The 17,979-nt window shown below is 37.4% G+C and overlaps 1 protein-coding gene across 10 annotated transcripts in view; it reads right to left on the reverse strand.

The window, feature by feature from the left end:
- The window catches only part of L3MBTL3 (L3MBTL histone methyl-lysine binding protein 3), a 105,192-nt gene that overhangs the window by 19,108 nt on the left and 68,105 nt on the right, over positions 1 to 17,979 (reverse strand). For all 10 annotated transcript variants that reach the window (XM_074333569.2, XM_074333567.2, XM_019729426.3 and 7 more), the window contains 3 exons: positions 17,071 to 17,185; positions 15,435 to 15,537; positions 7,201 to 7,350 (listed from right to left, as the gene is read on the reverse strand). In XM_074333569.2, coding sequence (XP_074189670.1) covers positions 7,201 to 7,350; positions 15,435 to 15,537; positions 17,071 to 17,185 — 368 coding nt within the window. The remainder of the gene's footprint in view (positions 1 to 7,200; positions 7,351 to 15,434; positions 15,538 to 17,070; positions 17,186 to 17,979) is intronic.

Below are 17,979 nucleotides of genomic sequence, written 5' to 3' on the forward strand. Positions count from 1 at the left end.
CAAGAACCAACTTATTTCAACATTTCTTTCACTTGAATTGAAATATAATCATAGCTAAAATCTTACTCAAGAATACTCTTTAGACTTTTAATTAAGACAGTGGAATCCACTCAAAGGGAAAAATACATTGTTTTATGAGTCAGCATTCTCTTTTGCTCTATAATTATGTGCCATGCTTTAGATGTCTTGTTATCTTACTCTAATTACGCTTTGTGGTAAATATTAGCCAAACAAACATTAGGAGAGTAAATACATAGTAACAGGACAGCATTTGAATGCAAAGAATTGTTTTTCTTCAAATCATTTATGTTTCATGTAAAAAGATCCCTAGCCAATTATGTTTCAATCAGTTCCAGTTTGTAAAAACCACATTGAAAAAATATGAAACAATAAATGATTTTGCTTCAGTTTAGAGATTTCAGGCACCACCTCTAATATCCAGCGAGTTCGGCTTGTTTCATAACTTAAAATAACCCCACGTTACTCCTTCCAGAATAGCTTAGTCCAGTCTCACAGGGGCTCTGCTAGAGGTGAAAAGTACCTGTGCTCCCCAATACAAATGGCGATACAGTGAATGTAAGGAGAGCTGTAAAAACATGTAGGGTTTTCTGTGTTGAATGTTAAAAGGATGTCTCTTTCCATGTCCCCAGGATCTTTTTCCCATTAATAACTGGGCTGAGGTCACGCGCAGTTAAAAAAGTCAGAGACTGAGAATCTCAGGGGTCTATGTTAGAGGATTATAAGAGTACTTGAATGAAGAGGAGACTGCTCGAACAGCTTCAGGACAAGGAGGTCACCATCTTCAAAGGGATTCAGAAAAGTTGCAAAACCATTGGGATTAAAACTTTCATGTCTATAGTTAATAGTGAATAAAGAGTTTTTAAAATTAAATTCCTTTTGAGATGATACATTAGCAATTGTTTTAATAAAACATGGCCCAGGAGAAATAAACATGATTTACTATTTATTTAATGATTAAAAATAAAACATTTTGATTAATAATATGCCTAATGAATTATAATTTAGCATAAGAAACAATTAGTGAAAAAAAAGAATATAATGAGTCAATACCGTGGATATTATCAAGATGCCAAAGAAAAACCCTCCAGAAAAACTAACTTAGCAATTAATTTAATCAACCCTCATAAAATGAAAAACTCTAACTGATAAGGTGAGATTTACAAACAAAAGACGAGGTACATAAGAGCAAGACAGCATCACTTTCATGTTGCTGTAGAAAGAGATGTCATTGCTTTCCGATTATATGTTAATGTAAGAGTCTCCTGAGTCAGGAATTAGTGCTACTCGAGGGGATAAAATAAGACCTTGATACAATATTGTTCCAGCAACTTCACAGACATACAACAATAACATACTCGTTTCGTCTTCACACTTTGAGTGGTTGCCTTGGTGTCACAGCAGTTGTCATCAGAACTGAGTGTTTTAACTAAAACTGAGCTTCTCTCTGGTACACACAAAAAACTGAGTAGATCTGACTCAGATTCCCAAGAGCTGGAGTATTTAAAAACTTCTATAGCTCCTAACGCGTATCTGCAGCCCATCGACAAAAAATGGGGAAGCGGCTTTGCAACTGCTTGGGAATGAATGAATGCCCAGTGGTTGAAATGACTTTCTCTAATCAGCCATACCAAGCCCTCAGACCCAGAACACTTTAGGAGGCAAAACAAAACAGAGTTCCTGAAGATTCCTAATTAACTTCTGAAATCTCTTAGAACTTTTGGCTCTAAATGAATTTTGTTCTCCTTGATATCATAGTTTTGCAAAGTAAATAGGTTTATATATGTGTATAGTTTCATACTTCATGTTAGCTTGTTTGCCTATCTGTTTAATAGGGCCCTCCTCGACGGTATAGACTGGCTCTTCGTGTGACTGGCAAATCTGATTTGTCATAAAAAATATAAATCAGATTGATAGCTGCAATTTCTACTTTATGCAATTCTCAGAGTGGAAACACTGGTCCTACAACTTGAAACCCATTTGAATGGCCTATAATGAACTGAACAGGCTAAATTTTTTTCATTACTTGCCTTGCAAGGTAATACAAACACTTAGCAGGCATTTAAAAAATGCTTTATTGTGTTTCTGTGGTTAAAACATTAATTCAGAGCTTAAAACATTAAGTGATTTTTAATGGAGATAGCACCTAATGTAAAAACACAGTTACAAGCAGCTGTAGAACAGATTTCACAAGAATAGACTATGTGAGATAGAAGCTGCTGTTCTCCAACTGCTCATGCATTATGAATTATTACTCTGGAGAAGGGTCTTTACATTCAGTAATGATTCTCAGAGCCTGGTTTATAGATCACTTGCATCCATCTGCTGGGGGTGGGGGGTGCTTGTTAAAATGAACGGGGACGGGTCTTACATCTCCTGAATCAGTATCTCTGGAGATGATATGGCCAAAGCTGCCTTTTAACAAGCACCTGATGATTCTAATGCAAAACGAATTGAGATCCATGCTTCTTATTAAGCCATATAGAGAAATATATATATCCTTTTACTCAGCTGTAGACATGTAGAGACTCAGGGTTCCCAGTCCCCAGGAAAGGCTTGTCCACTGATTGGTAGAGCCCCTGACTCACCATTTTGTGGCTGGGAGCTCTAAGCGGGCAGACGAGCTGCCACTTCCCAAGTGAGGAAAACACCTTCTCACTGAAAGCACCAGGCACAACACAGACAGACACTCCTTACGCATCTGATGAATAAGGACCAGGACTGCATCCTCACATTTCTATCTAAACACACACTGGGGAGTCACTCATAACCTGCCTATCCTTTGACAAGCTGCTGTAGGAAAAGAGTTCCAAATATCCAGCACACTTACAAAGGGACGGGAGCCATCTTCATGTGGGCAGCGCTTCCCAACAGGATGCCAGACTGTCAAGTACGGATCCCTGTGCTCCTCCCAGAAGCCAGAGCCCCCATCTTTTCCCTTGGTGTGCCATACCAATGTTGTCATTTCTCTGGTACCATTTTCTATGTGGGCCAGGACTTAAACAACAACAGTTTGGGAAGCATTGCTCTAATTTATAAAACAGTGCAGGGAGTTATTTGGGCTATTTATTACATCAATTAATAATTACCCCTCAGATATCTAGAGTAGAGACCTTCTTACAAAGTGAGAAAGTAGGAGCTCTCCTGGAACAAAAAGGAGGTTATAGAGCGGTTGCCTGAGGTTATGTAACTGATGGCTCTCCTTTCAAAGTTGCTGGATGACTCAGATCCCCTCGCATCCTTACTGCACCCAGGTTGTCCGCTCCGTGCTGAGGATGTCTCAGCAACCAGAGAAGATGTGGCCTCTGCCCGGATGGAACTTATCATGAACAGAGTACACGGACTTGGAAGAAATATTTACACAAAACCGTCAAGAGCGCCAGGATGTATGATACTAAAGCATGTAACGTGGATCTTGATCTACAGCCTGGAGGATCAGATAAAGCTTCCCTGAGGGAATGGTGGTTAATCTGGAGCCTGCAAGATGAGAGGCTACCTAGGAGATGGTAGGGATGGAGTTTCTAGGCAGAGAGAAAAGGATGTCTGAGGACCAGGGTCGCTGAAGCATTAAGTTTAAAAAGGAGCCTGGTAGAGATAAAGCTGGCGAATTTTAGGCAGGGGCCAGATAACATAGAACTTTGCAGGCCACATTCAGAATTAGGGTCTAAGTTCTAAGAGTAATACTAAGAAGTCAGTGAAAGTTTTCAGCAGGGAAATATACTCCCAAATGAATTTTTAAATGCAGACTCCTAGGCTCTAGTCTGAAAGATGCTGGTGGGCTGGGTTTCCAATTCTGAATTTTAGAGATCCGGGGAATCTAATGTGAAGCAAGTATGGGAACTACTGCTGCGGAGTACTAGCTGTCCATGAGTGTATCCCGAGCAGGTAGCCTGTGAACTGGCCCTTAAAATAATGCTTATGGTATGAAAAGGACATATGTACATCTTCCTTGCATTGTTAATTTATCTATTATGTCAGCTCCTGAATCAACAGCAACACCAGCATATTTCTCATTCTGGTGATTGTATGACATTCGAAATGGGTGAACGGGATGGCACAGCTGACAGCATCGAGCCCATGTCCCCTGGCCACTCACTCCCACTTCAGCGCACAGGGGCTGACTCCAGCCTGTCTCACCTGTTCGGCTTCCCTGCAGGATGAACCTGGGTTCTGGTTGCTTTGCCCGCTGTGCAGCAGGGCAGACCTGCTGGGCAATTACCATGTCCTTCCTCCCCCTAGCAGCCTCCCTCTGTGACGGAAGGAAACTGTCGTTTAAATACCTCAGCTCCCTCATCCCGACATAGGAAAACTCTGAGATGCATGTTTTACACAGACTCCCAGTTTTCCCCGCAGGGCTGTGCTACCGCTGTCCCTAGTGGTAACCAGGGTGACAAAGAATCTTTCACTGCCGTCTTCCCTTCCTGTCTCCTCCTCACACCTCTACTGATGCTTTTCTCATTTCCCAAGGAAACCACTTGCAATCAAATCTTTGTCTCAGGGTCTGTTTCTGGTGGTGCAAATTATCTCTCGCTGTGCCAAAGTGAATTAAAAAGAAAAAAAAAAGTAGAGTCTAGCAAGCAAATTTTAGTAAATTATTCAGAATGATGTAAAGAAAATGTATTATATACTGAGTGGGAAATTAGATCCATGAAAGCAATTATGGGGAAAGAAGATAGACGGTAATCTGATACGAGAATCATCTTGTTTGAGTGCTCTATTCAAAGTTTAACGTACGAATAGCAAAGAAACAAGGCAGCCTTGCTTTTTGCTCCCCAGGAATAAAAAGAATACTGCGAAACAAATGCAACATTAAAAAAACTTAACATTTATTGAGGGCTTATTACTTATTAGTCACTGCTCTCAGAGCTTCGCATTTCATCCTTAAGTCCAGGTTAAAGAAATCAGTAATCAATACCTATTGTATCTACTTTTAAAATGAAAAAAAAACACAAAAAAACACAACACATGAAATAAACGTGTTCACACAGACTCACTAGTGGTAAAGAAGTCAGCTAACTTTGAACTTTTACCCTGTAAATTCTATCTTAAACCAACCATCTGCAAGCCATAAAATAAACTTTTGTTAACTACCTTTTTACTTTTTTAACATTTGACATGTTGCCACCCCATGATCATTTACATCTGAAATACTATGTACCATTTTGATTATTGTGAAAACCAGTGACTGACTAGAGAAGAAAAAATAATCTGAAAACAGTTTTAAAAAATTTTAAAGACGAAATTTAAAATTTAATAGAGCGAACAAATCTATGTTATTCTGGAAAAATGTTACTTTAAGTATGTAGAATGAAGTATTTAGGTTGGAATATCTGATTCTGTAATCATTTCTTAAAAATACTTCAGTGTAAAAAATAAAGTGAGAAAAAAATCTTGGTAAACAATGTTTACCTTAAAAATTTAGGGATCACTTAGATCGTCTCCCTCATGTTTCCTTTGACTGCATATAACTAATTTAATCCCTCACAATGTTTTTTAGACATACATGTAAACTAAATCAGTCAATATGTAAAATGAAATAAAAATAATAAACATGGAAAGATGAAGACGAGAAGACATCTGAACAAAGCTCTTAAAATCATGAATAATGTGATGCTCATTTACCAAATCCTGGCGCCCCAAAACGAAGGCATATCACTTGAAGACATTTAACTTTAATACAAAAATAATTTTTTTAAAAATACAAATAAATTTAAGTATTCATTCACACAGAAATAATGTCAGGTCAGAATTCACTGATTCAAAAGATGGTATAGGCTAAAAATCTATGTAATGTACAAAGTATTTCTAAATAAAACATGTGTTGTGAGTTACGACAGAAAACTTAAAGTGTCTGAAATCATCTCTGTGATGACAGGAAGAACCATGATCACACCCTCACAGAAGACAGATCCCGGCAATGGTTAGATCCTCTGTAAAAATTACTATTTTCTTACATGGATTTTGAGTTGAAAAGGACCCTACAAAATCATCCAAACTGACCTCCTCTCTCTGCCGTGAGGAGACTCTGGCCCCAGGTATCAGGCTGAGTCCAGATAGTTGGTCAAATGAGAGCTGGTACTACTGGCCCTTAAAATACCTGTTGACATTTTAAACACTATCTTGGGTTTTGAAATCTAAAACTCTAGGTATTTGTACCACCTTGTGAGCCAATGAACTCTGTATCTGTAATTACTACTACATGAATCAGTACTTTAATTTGTCTTAAAAGTATGTTACTTCAAATGATATGCCCTCATTTTAGGGTTGGACAAATGACTTTACATTATATTAGTCATGGTTTTGAGGATAAAAAAATATCATCACTGTTGTTAATAATGAAAGAAGTTACAACTCTCCCCCATGCACAGGGCAAAATTGCTTTTCTAGAAGGATATTGATACTTGAAATGTCATTACTCCAATAACATTGCTGTGAATTCAGAATCAGATATATTAATTCAAATGTCTACCTTTTTCATCCATAAGAATGGAAGTCATAAAATATTAAAATAAACAAAGAACTATGTTGCCTTACATTTTAAAATACTCCATTAAAAAAACCCCAAAACTTAGGCATTAAGAAATATCTTTCTATTAATTTGCTCTTTCATTTAGCAGTTAAGTATCCTCAGTTAATATAAGGGCACACACCATTTAAAGAAATATCAAACAAAACTTCGTTCTTTACTTAATGTAACCCACTGAGGCTGAAACATCTCAACTCAACTCTACAAGGGAAATAAAAAATAAATGACTGAGCTTATAGTGTATTTAACATTTTAATAGTTACATGAGATAATGTATATGCAAGTACTTGGCCTATAAGGAGCATTAAAAAGAAATAATGTCCATTCTTCATAAGTAATCTGCCGTCTTATAAATGATGGCTCCATATAAACATATATACTCAGAAATATGAACTGGCATGATTAACAGCAAGTAAGTCCAACTAAAAATGAGAAGTAAGAAGAAATCTGCCTGACTTAGACATGCTTTTATAAACTCTCCTCCTAATTTCAAAAAGAATTTCAGATTCTTATCCTCCCCGTCATTTCACATAAAATCAGGTGTATTTTCGATAATGTACAAGAAAACCTTACCATAGAACATAAAACATCTAAGATAGAAAACCTCTTTCTACCAGAATACTTCTAAATAGTACTAATATTATCATTTAAATTACCTGATTTCAGGAGATGAAGAGATTTCATTTGTGTCTGTTCTTTTATTTCTTGGAAATGATGGACTAGCCGGAGGCATCTCCCCACTTAAGCGGTCAGGGAAAATTCGGTCTTTGTTCAAATTGATTTCTGAATAGGGACAGTTGGCAGCACTAAAAGATTAAGAGAAAAGGAAAAGAACATTTTCTATTAGAACATATTTACTTCTTCCAACTAAAATGACATGCTACAGATTATAAAATTCCAAAATTTAACTGAGTATGTTATATGTACTTATATATGTGTATGCATATGATTAAACATACACTATGAAATACAGAGGGTGCCAAAAAATGTATACACAATTTAAGAAAGGAAAAAACTATTAAAATTGTAATCCTCAATATATACCGATAAAAAAAGATGAATACAAGTCACGTTTGACTTCTGCAACTACAAGAGGTGCTCAAAGTGGTTACTATCAGCATCCAGACACTTCTGATAATGGCGAACTAATGCATGAGCAACACTGACCTAAGTGTCCACTTGTATACATTTTTTTGGCACCCCTGGTATTTTATCTTCAAACCATAATTTAAATATGTTTTAATAGAAAGTATGTTTCTCACACTAGGTTTTTTGGAAATAATCTGATGCAATGTTTAGAATTGAGCAATGGTCACGGAAGGACTCCCCCTGTATCATCCAAGGCAGGGCCTGCATCTCTCTGGGAACAATCAGCCCCAAGAAAGAAATACGTAAGACATCATAGGAGGGCTGGTGAAAGAGGCTGGACAGAGAGAGCCGGATGGATGGAGTGGATCTGCTTCCTAAGGCGACCCTCCAGGCCCAGGCTCACCACACACCGTTTAATGTCCTTTACAACTGCTGCTGCCCCCCCAAAGGAAGGAGGTCCCCTCACGTTCCTGTCTCCAGGTCTGGATGTGCACCTGATAACCTAGAAAACCCATATACCCATCTGTAGCTGATCACATCTCTAATAGGAACAGGGACCAGAGGCCAACTTGGATAACGACCCATCTAGTTCACTTCCCTTCCGTCAGTGTCCACTGGCTGGTCTCTTAGGTCTCACTGGGGGATCATTCTTATTATCTAAGCGAAGGAAATCTAGGGCACTAATTGTTAATGTAGCATTAAGTCAGTATACTTCTGTGCCTGGCCTCAGCTTTCTAGTCTCCAGAACACCCTCTGTATCTTAATACCTGATGAACCCCTCCAACTACTGACTATCTTCCCCTTCTGTTTTTAGGACACCTCCTTAAATCTGGAAATGGTTTGTACCTTAGGCAAATTATATTAATTTCTTACATATTCTTTTCCTCAGTTTATGTGGTAGTGGCAATGTTGATAATCACCAATATAAAATGTTTAAACTGTGCATGTCTACCCTCCACCAAGAGAATCTGACACATCCGCCTGACAGAAGGAAAACAGTCTGAAAATGTTCCCAAGTGATTCTGATAATGGCCTGTAAAATTTATCATCTATATCTTGTAAGCAAAAATGCAATCTTTATTTTCTGTAACTACATGCTATTTTACACTGATATCTATGCAAAAGAAAAAAGTAAATACCATGTGGTTATGTGTTGACATAAATGTACGTTAACCCAATAACAAAAACAATAACTGATAATATTTATGGAGCACTTACTATGTATCTAGCACTGTACTAAGTGCTTTACATGCAGTTAAAATAACTGTAAAATCGTAGTCTTGACAACAGTATTGACAAAAGGAAGGCTTTTCATGTGACAAACTAAGGCTTTTTAAAAAGATTAATTTCAGCCTTTATTTCACTCGTTTGTTCAACAAGTATTAAATAAGTAACTATTATGTGCTAATTACCTTTCTGGGCATTGGAAACACAGGGTAAAATAAAAAGAGAAGATCTCCGCCCCCAGAGAGCTGATGTTCTAGGTGGAGATGAGTAATACACAATTACACAAATAATTAACTTGTAGTGACTTCACACAGTGACAAACGCCATGGAGTATAACATAAAGGAAGGACGTGTGTGGGGTTGTGATGGGTGGTGAGGAAGGGCCTCCCTGAAGAAGCAGCATGTGTGCAGTGCCCTCGAGGTCGGGAAGACCATTCTCTCAGCACAGGGAAGAGCATTCCAGGACACGGGAAGAGCAATGGAAACACAGGGAAAGCTTGGCACGTTTGAGGGAAAGGCAGACCAGCTAGGCCAGAGTGACATGAGCAGGGGAAAATGAAGTAGCCATAGGTGGGGGAGGATAACACAGGGCCTGGTGGGTCATAGTCACGAGTTCATATGCTTAGTTTAGGTTTGATTTTGAAGCCACTGGAGGACCTTCAAATAAGAGAATGGTATGGTTTGATTTACAATTTAAAACAATCACTCTCAGGATGCTTTGTGGAGAGATTTCAAGGGGACAGAACTGGAGCAAGAGAAGGTATGTAATAGTAAGGAAATGATGGGGACTTGGATTTGGGTGGTGGGAATGAAGAGGACAGCCATGGTACCTTATGGATCCCTCCTGGGAGCCCTGCAGAGGGACGGGAGCTGGCAATGATGTAAAGGAATGAAGACTGGCCTTTAAGTTTTTGGCTTTAAGAATTCGGAGGTAATAGGGATGCCATTTTTCCCCCAAGATGAGAATGAATAGAGGGATGTAAATCTGGGGACATTGGGAAATGGGGACTGCTTTTCAGACACCTACATAGAGATGCTGCTTGCCCGTGGTCACATAGCAATGAAGTAGCTCAGGCAAATGAACATACTGTTTTATTCATCTTATTCAGGATGGGCAGACTCTTTTATTTCATTTTTTTCATTTAGTAATGATGTGATGGAAAATTCATCTCCAACCATGATGTCTCCTTTGAACAACAACCCTTCGACAGCTTCATGGAATCTCTGACTCTATTACATTTTTTCTTCCTCATATTGTATAATTCTATTGCAAATTTATTGCATTTTGTGACAGCAAGAAAAAAAATTTAGGTTTCTTTTGACAAACAGTATGCTGCTATTCCTAGAATACTGCAACCATCATATGGGTCATTCACCATTAACACCTGGCTTTATAATTCCTGAATAACCATCTGCACATTTACCTTGAAATTTTATCAGATATGAAGAAGTAAAACAAATGAGCGTCCTGTTCCTAACCCCACCCACCACTCCCACCCTGGGACGACTCCCAGGATTCTTAGAAGGGCCGGGTGCCCAGCTGCACCCGATAGTGAACAGTTGCAGCTTCGAAGATTTGTAAGCCCCATGAGGCCATCCCCCTTATCTATTTGTTGAATAAGTGAAGACTATGTCTCTCTAAATGTAGGCTGCTCAGAGAAGAGGCAAGAATGCAGGCCCGAATGACACTTAGTGCTTCAATACCCCCTGAGAGGTATTTCAAGCTCTCGACCTGAAGTAGGGATACTAATCACAGCCCCCCGAGAAGGGATTTACTAACAGGCCAGGATGATCTACCAAGGGAGCCCACCCTCTCTTCTTGTGAATCTCCAGAAAAGTCAAACGGGTTTTCACACCTCCCACTCTTACGCCTACATTGGTGTCAAGAGGGAAGCCAGCTTGTTCCTGAAGTGGGAGGTGGTGAAAAAAAGGGGATGCCGCAGACGCAAGTGAAGTGTATACTCCAGGACGGAATGTGTACAGAGGGATGGGTGATGCCCTAGACGGAACTCAGGAACCTGGCTCTCGGTGTGCTGTCGGCTGCTCTATCACTACCTAGTAATGAGCAAGCCCAACCTCTGAGACTCAGTGTCCTCATCTGTAAAATGGGCTGGTAACAGCAGTAATTACCACGGACGGAGTGCATAATCCCCGTGAAGTACTTGCTTTTTGTTGTCTCACTTACTTCTCACAACTCTGGGAGGCTGTTCCTATTCTAAGGCTCATTTTATAGATGAAGAAGCAGTGTCTTTAAAAAGGGAACTTGCTCAGTGTCACTCAATTAGTTCTTGGTAGACTTAGATTATGAGCTCTGGCTGTCTCCCAACCATTACACTGTATCAGTAATAGTACCTCGCAGTATTGAAGAATTTCCTTATCCTTAATCCATGCCAGTGAAATCCATCTTTTAATACTGTTCTTCTAGAAAGATGATGCTGTCATACAGCTAACAGGCAATGAGTTAATACTTAACCTCTCTGTGCCAATTTCCTCATTTTTATGGTTTTAAGTTCCTGTGCAGTTTTAAAAGTTAACAACTTTATAAACTCACCAGTGCTTATTAAGGTGCACCCTGTTCTATTAGCAAATATTCCCTATCAGCTATATATGCAAATACTTGCCCTCTAAGGAGGCAGTTTTTCCTCGGAGAGACTGGTCTAGCTTATTAGGAAAGGTGGACGGACTGCCTTGTTCACTGCTACGTTTAAAACCCTTTTAATTGTAAAATCATTCATTTAAACAATTAGGCAACATTTCAGTTTTCTAAGTGCTCACAATCTCACATTCTGTCGTGACAAACACCTGGAAAACACATGAGGCAGACTCTATTAGGCCACTGTGCTTCACACGATAGTCTAGCAGGTAACAGTGGGCTGGTCCTGGTTCTGCCACTGCCTGAGCTGGGGCATTGACTTAACCATTTGAAGCCTGTTTCCTCAGCTGGAAAACAGGTTACAACAGTGCCTGATTCATAGAGTTACTGTGAGAATTAAATGAGGTAACACATGTTAAGTCCTAAAACAGTGGTTGGAACACAGGAAGTCATCAATAAATCTTACCTATTATTATACTATTATTATTATTATTATTATTATTATTATAAAAGGGGAAGACTAACAACCTCTCTGGGGTAAAAAAAAGCACAGCAAAAATAAACAATGGCCTTAAAAACTCCACAATACACCTCCCTCATGAAGGCTCTCTGCTCTCCAAAGAGGAAGTTGATGCTTCTTTCAGTGCTACTCCATGCATGCCTCCAGGAAAATCTGTTTACACCAGACTGGTTTATAGCTCTTTAGAAATAGGGGCCCTCTTTCCTATGTATAGCCTATCACCTAACCCAGTACCAGGCGTAAGGGAGGCACTCAGTAAATGTTGGTTGGATGGATGGATGGGTGGCTCAATGGATGTCGAATTAACATGATGTTTATAGTTTGCAGGTGTGTGTCCAGAGTTACTAATTTTTAAAACTTTCCATGGACTTTATAAATATCTTTTAGAGGTTGTGAGAAATACTCTCTATTTTTTCTTTTCTCCTTTAATTTCTCTAAGACCAAATCCTACATGGGAAAGATTTACTTCTGAAGGCACTAGACATGTAGAATATTTTTATATAACTTTAGTTCTCTTTTAAACTCCTCCCATTCTTTGACCTTTCCGTAGACCAAATGAATGAATCAGCAAAGGGAAACACAATGACACAACCACATTAATGGTCCCTTCCTGGAGAGATAAAATTAAGCATTCGGGCTACTGAATATTCCTGGAGATGAGAATACCACATCCAACTCATTTGTTGATCATTTAGATTTCAACATTTAAAACCATAACATTCTCAAGTTTCATTGTTGAGATACATATTCTATTTCTAACACTTCTTAGATAAAATTCGACTATTACAATTTTCAGAGAAGCTAACCACAAATGCTAGTCAAAACACAGGCTTTTGCTAACGTCTTCATAAAATTGATTATTCTTACTAAAAGAGAAACTTTCCTTGTTATCTAAGCAAAGAATGCATGTTTTGATTTATGCAGTCTCTCAGTAAATTAATCCAAAGAGAATTTTCTCATTATGTTTTCCTAAACACAGCATTCTCAGCAAGGACAAAAATAAGTGCCAGCGAAATGAACCTTTCAAAGAATATCCATGATGCAGCAGCTATTCCACAAGTCTACTAATGGAATGGAAAACAGGCTGCGCCGGTTAAGGATTAATATCCTGCCAGATAAGGAGCTTCAAGTATTGTAAATGGAAGATCAGTCAGGAAGACTAAGAAAAGCCGGTTGAAGGGGCTGAGAAAAAGGAAGATAGGACTCGGGTAGGAGCTGACACTACCCGTGAAGTTCTCTGAATTGCATCCTCGTCCCCGAGGCTCTAGTCTGACTTACGCACAGATCTGCCCTACATCTGACAAGGAAATAAACACAACTTCTTTATCAGCGCAAGTCTTTTAAGATCTTCCTCTCTCGTTCCAAAAAATGAGTAATTCTTTACTATGGTTCCAATTATACTGAAAGATTTCTTTATCACATTTCTCCATAAAATTTTCCATGATTGTCCCCTTCTCTTAGCAAATACAACACTGCATCTCTGAAAAAATGCTCCAAAGATAATTACGGCAGTGAGACTTTGTGAAGCGGGTGTGACCCAGCTGAGGGACCTTCAGACGGGGTCCACAGCATACTTGGGGAAAGGTGGTCCCAAGGAGTGGCCGGGGACATCAGGGAGGTGACAGGACTACCACCACAAACCTGACAAGCAAACTTCTGATCAGACCAAAAGCGCTTCTAAAGAGATTGTTGACATCAATATAAGGTGGGTTTTCCTACCAGATACCAAAAAAAAATTTTTTTTTAAATTTTCACGTGCACTCAACAAAATAATGTCAATATTCATCCATTTAAAAATTTCTTTTCCTTCACAGGTGCATGTGTCCAAGTTTTAGTATTAGTTACCATTTTGCATCTATATTTTAATTAAATTATGTACAGCTTGCACAGTTCCATCAGTCCATGAGATCTCTGAAGGTTAGTTCTGTGACTAATTCATGGAGCCGCGCCCTGAGAGGCAGTAAGAAGGAAGTGGTTAAGAGGTCAAGAGCACAGTCTCTTGAGTTAGACTGGTTGCCAGTTGCAGCTCCCCCCTCAACCAGCTGTCAATTGGGAAGTTAGTACACTTCCATCTCCCCAGTACCACTGTGGCCACATCAAATATTCGGAGAAAATAACAGTTCTGTATTACAGGGTCATTTGAAGGTTATCCAATACATGTAAAACCATTAATTAGTGCAACACTTCAGAGTAAATAAATGCTCAATAAAAGTTATTATAGGAAAAAACTACTGCTCAAAAATACTTCCTGAACAAAACAACTTATAAATATATAATGGAAACTCAGCACATTAATGAGTTATTTCTGGCATTTAGACTTATATAATGTCTGAAAATAATCTAGTTGCCTTTACTTGGCAATACTAAATAATTTCTAAGATGCAGTATTTTTAACTCAGTTTAAATTAATTATATAACTTTTGGATTGCAATCATACAAACAATGAAAAGGATTTTTAAATAGATACTTGCAAATGGAATCATCTTTTGTATGCTCCGATTTTTTACTCTGGAACATTCTGAAACCCATAAAAATAACTCAGGAAGAGTGTTGCAAAAGGAAGATAAGCAGCATTGTAGAGAGGTTATAGAGATGAGCGAAAGAGGAAATTATATAAAAAAGAAAATAATCCACACCAATTTTACAATTCCTATTAACTCTCAGAGGAACAGGGGATACAAGCTTCAGATTTTTTTAAAGACCTAGATTCACAACCTGCAGAATCTAGATAAACAAGGAATCATTTTTCTTACTCGGCAATCCAATTAACAAGCAGTTAGAACACTTACACTGATAAGTTATTTTAATATATACCTAAATAGATGATGCTTTTGTTCTTCAAAAACCCCACTTAAATCACTACAATTTCTCAGTATGTCAGGAAAAATTTTAACTATCTACAAAGACCCCAAATCGCCTAAACATCAAATTTTCCACATATAAATTTGGTTTACTTTTTAAGTTACTTAGAGGTAAGAGAACATATTGAAAAACACATTTTTGATCAATGCATTCTCATGTTTGAGTATATTTGCATGTTGTTGTTATTTTTTGTGATCTTTGCTAATCTACAATGATCTCACCTCTCATTATTCCAGCTGTTGTGTCACCCAATCATATAATATTCTACCAAACAAATATTTCCAACAGGGTCTTCCCAAAATGACTGTTTCAGAAGCTAAGTATCTGGACAACTACTCATGTTGCCAAGAAAAGCCAAATAGCTAGAGTAAACCTATTTTAAACTGTGAATGTGTTTCTTCCTACGAAGATTTAACTACAGATAGATTCTTCATTTTTTACAGAATCACCATGGTAACAACATTTCCTATGGATCTGAATTTAAAATTAGTTCACATCGATTCTGTATACATGAACACCATTATCTGGCATCTATGAGGGACAGGCACCCTCTACCTGACCACGTAAGGAATCCCCATGTGATTGGCAGCACCACATACCTGTGAGGACCCAGGTGTCTTGCTCTCTTAAAATGGCCAATCCCTTTACATCCTGGGGTTGAGCATCCACTGTGTTCTGAAGCTTCCATTAATTCTAAGGGGCCTATGACAAAGGGAAAAAAAAAAAAGGAAAAAGAAAGAAGAGGCATAAAGTTAACCAGAACGTTGTAAGAATCAAATGAGATTAGAATAGGGAATTTAAAAATCCCTAAAAACCCAATTTTGAATCAACACATGTAAATAAAAAAGAAGTAAATCCTATAAATTTAAAAATATCTTAGAAGTCTCTTCTTCTAAAAGGTTTTGGCCTATGACTTTGTTCACGATATTTATCTTTCTTTAATAGTGAAATAGTAAACTTTGATGTAACCCTTTCAAAATGTCACAAATTCCAGAGTTACCTAAATCTGGATTAATAAGAAGGTTCTAAACAAAGTTTTCAAGTAAATAACACAATTAACACATGAATATTTATACACTGTAAAAACTTCAAACATCACACTGGAATAAAAAAGAATAGTTACAGATCCCATTCAAGCTATCATGTCTCCACATTTCATACCCTCCCTTATCCTGACCACTTAGGTTAACGTGAATCCTCCTGAATGTTGTTTTAAGCGTCAGATACACACCTACTGGTGAGTGTGTGTGTGTGTGTGTGTGTCTGTGTGATATATATATATATATATATATATATATATATATATATACACATATATATTATCACGTTGTTACTCTGTTTTATTTTGGCACATAAAAGGGACAACATAGATGTGTACTATTCTGAAACATTCTTCTTTGGTCTTTAACTTTATGACTGTTGCATAGTATATATAGTATCAGTGCACTATAATTTACTTAACCAATATTTGTGTCCAACTTTTGTTACATTACGCATACTGTAACCAATACCATGTCTGCATCCCTTATGCAGCTCCTGAGAGGGATCCAGAAGTGAAGTCACTAGATGAAAAAAGCAAGCTAAATTTTAAAAAAACTCGATGATAATTATATTTCCTACATATTTTTTTCTACAATGTGAATATTTTCCTCTAAAATTGATACGATGGTATGCTGAGTTCTTGTTTAACGTTTTTTAAAATTGAATTTAACAGAGGTTTATTGAGGTAGCTTAGGTTTGCATGCAGTCCTAAGTAGTAATACAGAGGAAGATCCCTTGTACACTTTGCTCAGTTACTCCCAATAGCAACATTTTACAAAACTATAGTATAAAATCACTATTAGGATACTGATGTTGATACATTAAATTTTGATAGTATTGCCAAACTGCCTTCCAAAAACTCAGTATTAATTTTAAAAGATGATTATTTCTAAATAAAAGTAAAAGAATGTCTATACACACTGGACTCTTTCAGACATTAATTTTTTTATTTCTATTTATATATATATATATATATATATATATATATATATATATATATATATATTTTATGTATTTTACACATATATTAAATTTGTATTTTTGTGACTACCAGGTAATTAAAAATGCAGTAAGAGGGAAAAGGACACATAGAGAAGAGATGTATAGTAGAAAGAGAAGGGTAGCAGGAAAAAAATTAACAAGCACACTAAACAAGAAAATGGAAACATTTTTTGTTATCCATGTGTTTCTTACTCAAAGGAGGCTGAAGAGGATGCCCGGTTTTTGAACACCAGCCTACGGGGTGAATATCAGGAGAATCTGCATCTATCCAGTAATCGTAGCAACTGTTCCAGCCATCAAAGTGAACCTGGATAACAAAAGGAAATTAACCGTACAATTCAGGTCCAACACTTCCTATCATAAAAATTCTGTCTACCGTAACCACCTTTTCATTCTCTTCTACATTATATAGATTTAATACCAAAAAAAATTGCTTCCATTACTTAAATTACATTTTGACCTATCTTCAAATTACCTAAGCATCAGTAAGTGTCTTGCCAAAGGCACTTTTTGGGCAATATTTTGACAGATATATTACATGTATTTCCCAATACTATAACACCACCAAACATCCAATAAACATTACTAAAGTAACGCATAAATCAGGGAAGGGAAGGAGGATGGCGGGGAGAGTGGAGAGAAAGACCTTTTGTATAAATGTCAAGTCTCCTGGAATTATGCTAAAAAAGACTTTAAAAAAAATTCAATGTCCTATTAAATATACCCAGTTTATAAAATATCCGTCTATCAAATACATTTTTAAGTATAACTTTTTAGTATAAATAATTATAGTATCTCTCAAAGAGGTTTTACAACTTCATTGGCCACCATGGGAAGGGGCAGTTGGTCTTTTAGGCATAGTCCCTAGGGATCAGCTTGTTACCTGTCATTTTTTAAGTATTAGATATTGTTGATCTTTTGGGATGAGATTATATACTATAAGGCTATATATATTTTACCTGTAAATCAAGTTTCCCATCTAGGTTTCCTTTTTAAAGTCTATGAATCTCCAATACCCTTCAGGATAATAAATGCCACGTGGATAAAAAATTAAACATTAAAAACTGAACAATGTTAAGTTCTAGAAGAATGCATGAGTCA

The sequence above is a fragment of the Rhinolophus sinicus genome, chromosome 2, assembly GCF_057876585.1.
Source record: "Rhinolophus sinicus isolate RSI-liver-muscle chromosome 2, RSI-T2T, whole genome shotgun sequence".
Lineage (NCBI taxonomy): Eukaryota > Metazoa > Chordata > Mammalia > Chiroptera > Rhinolophidae > Rhinolophus > Rhinolophus sinicus.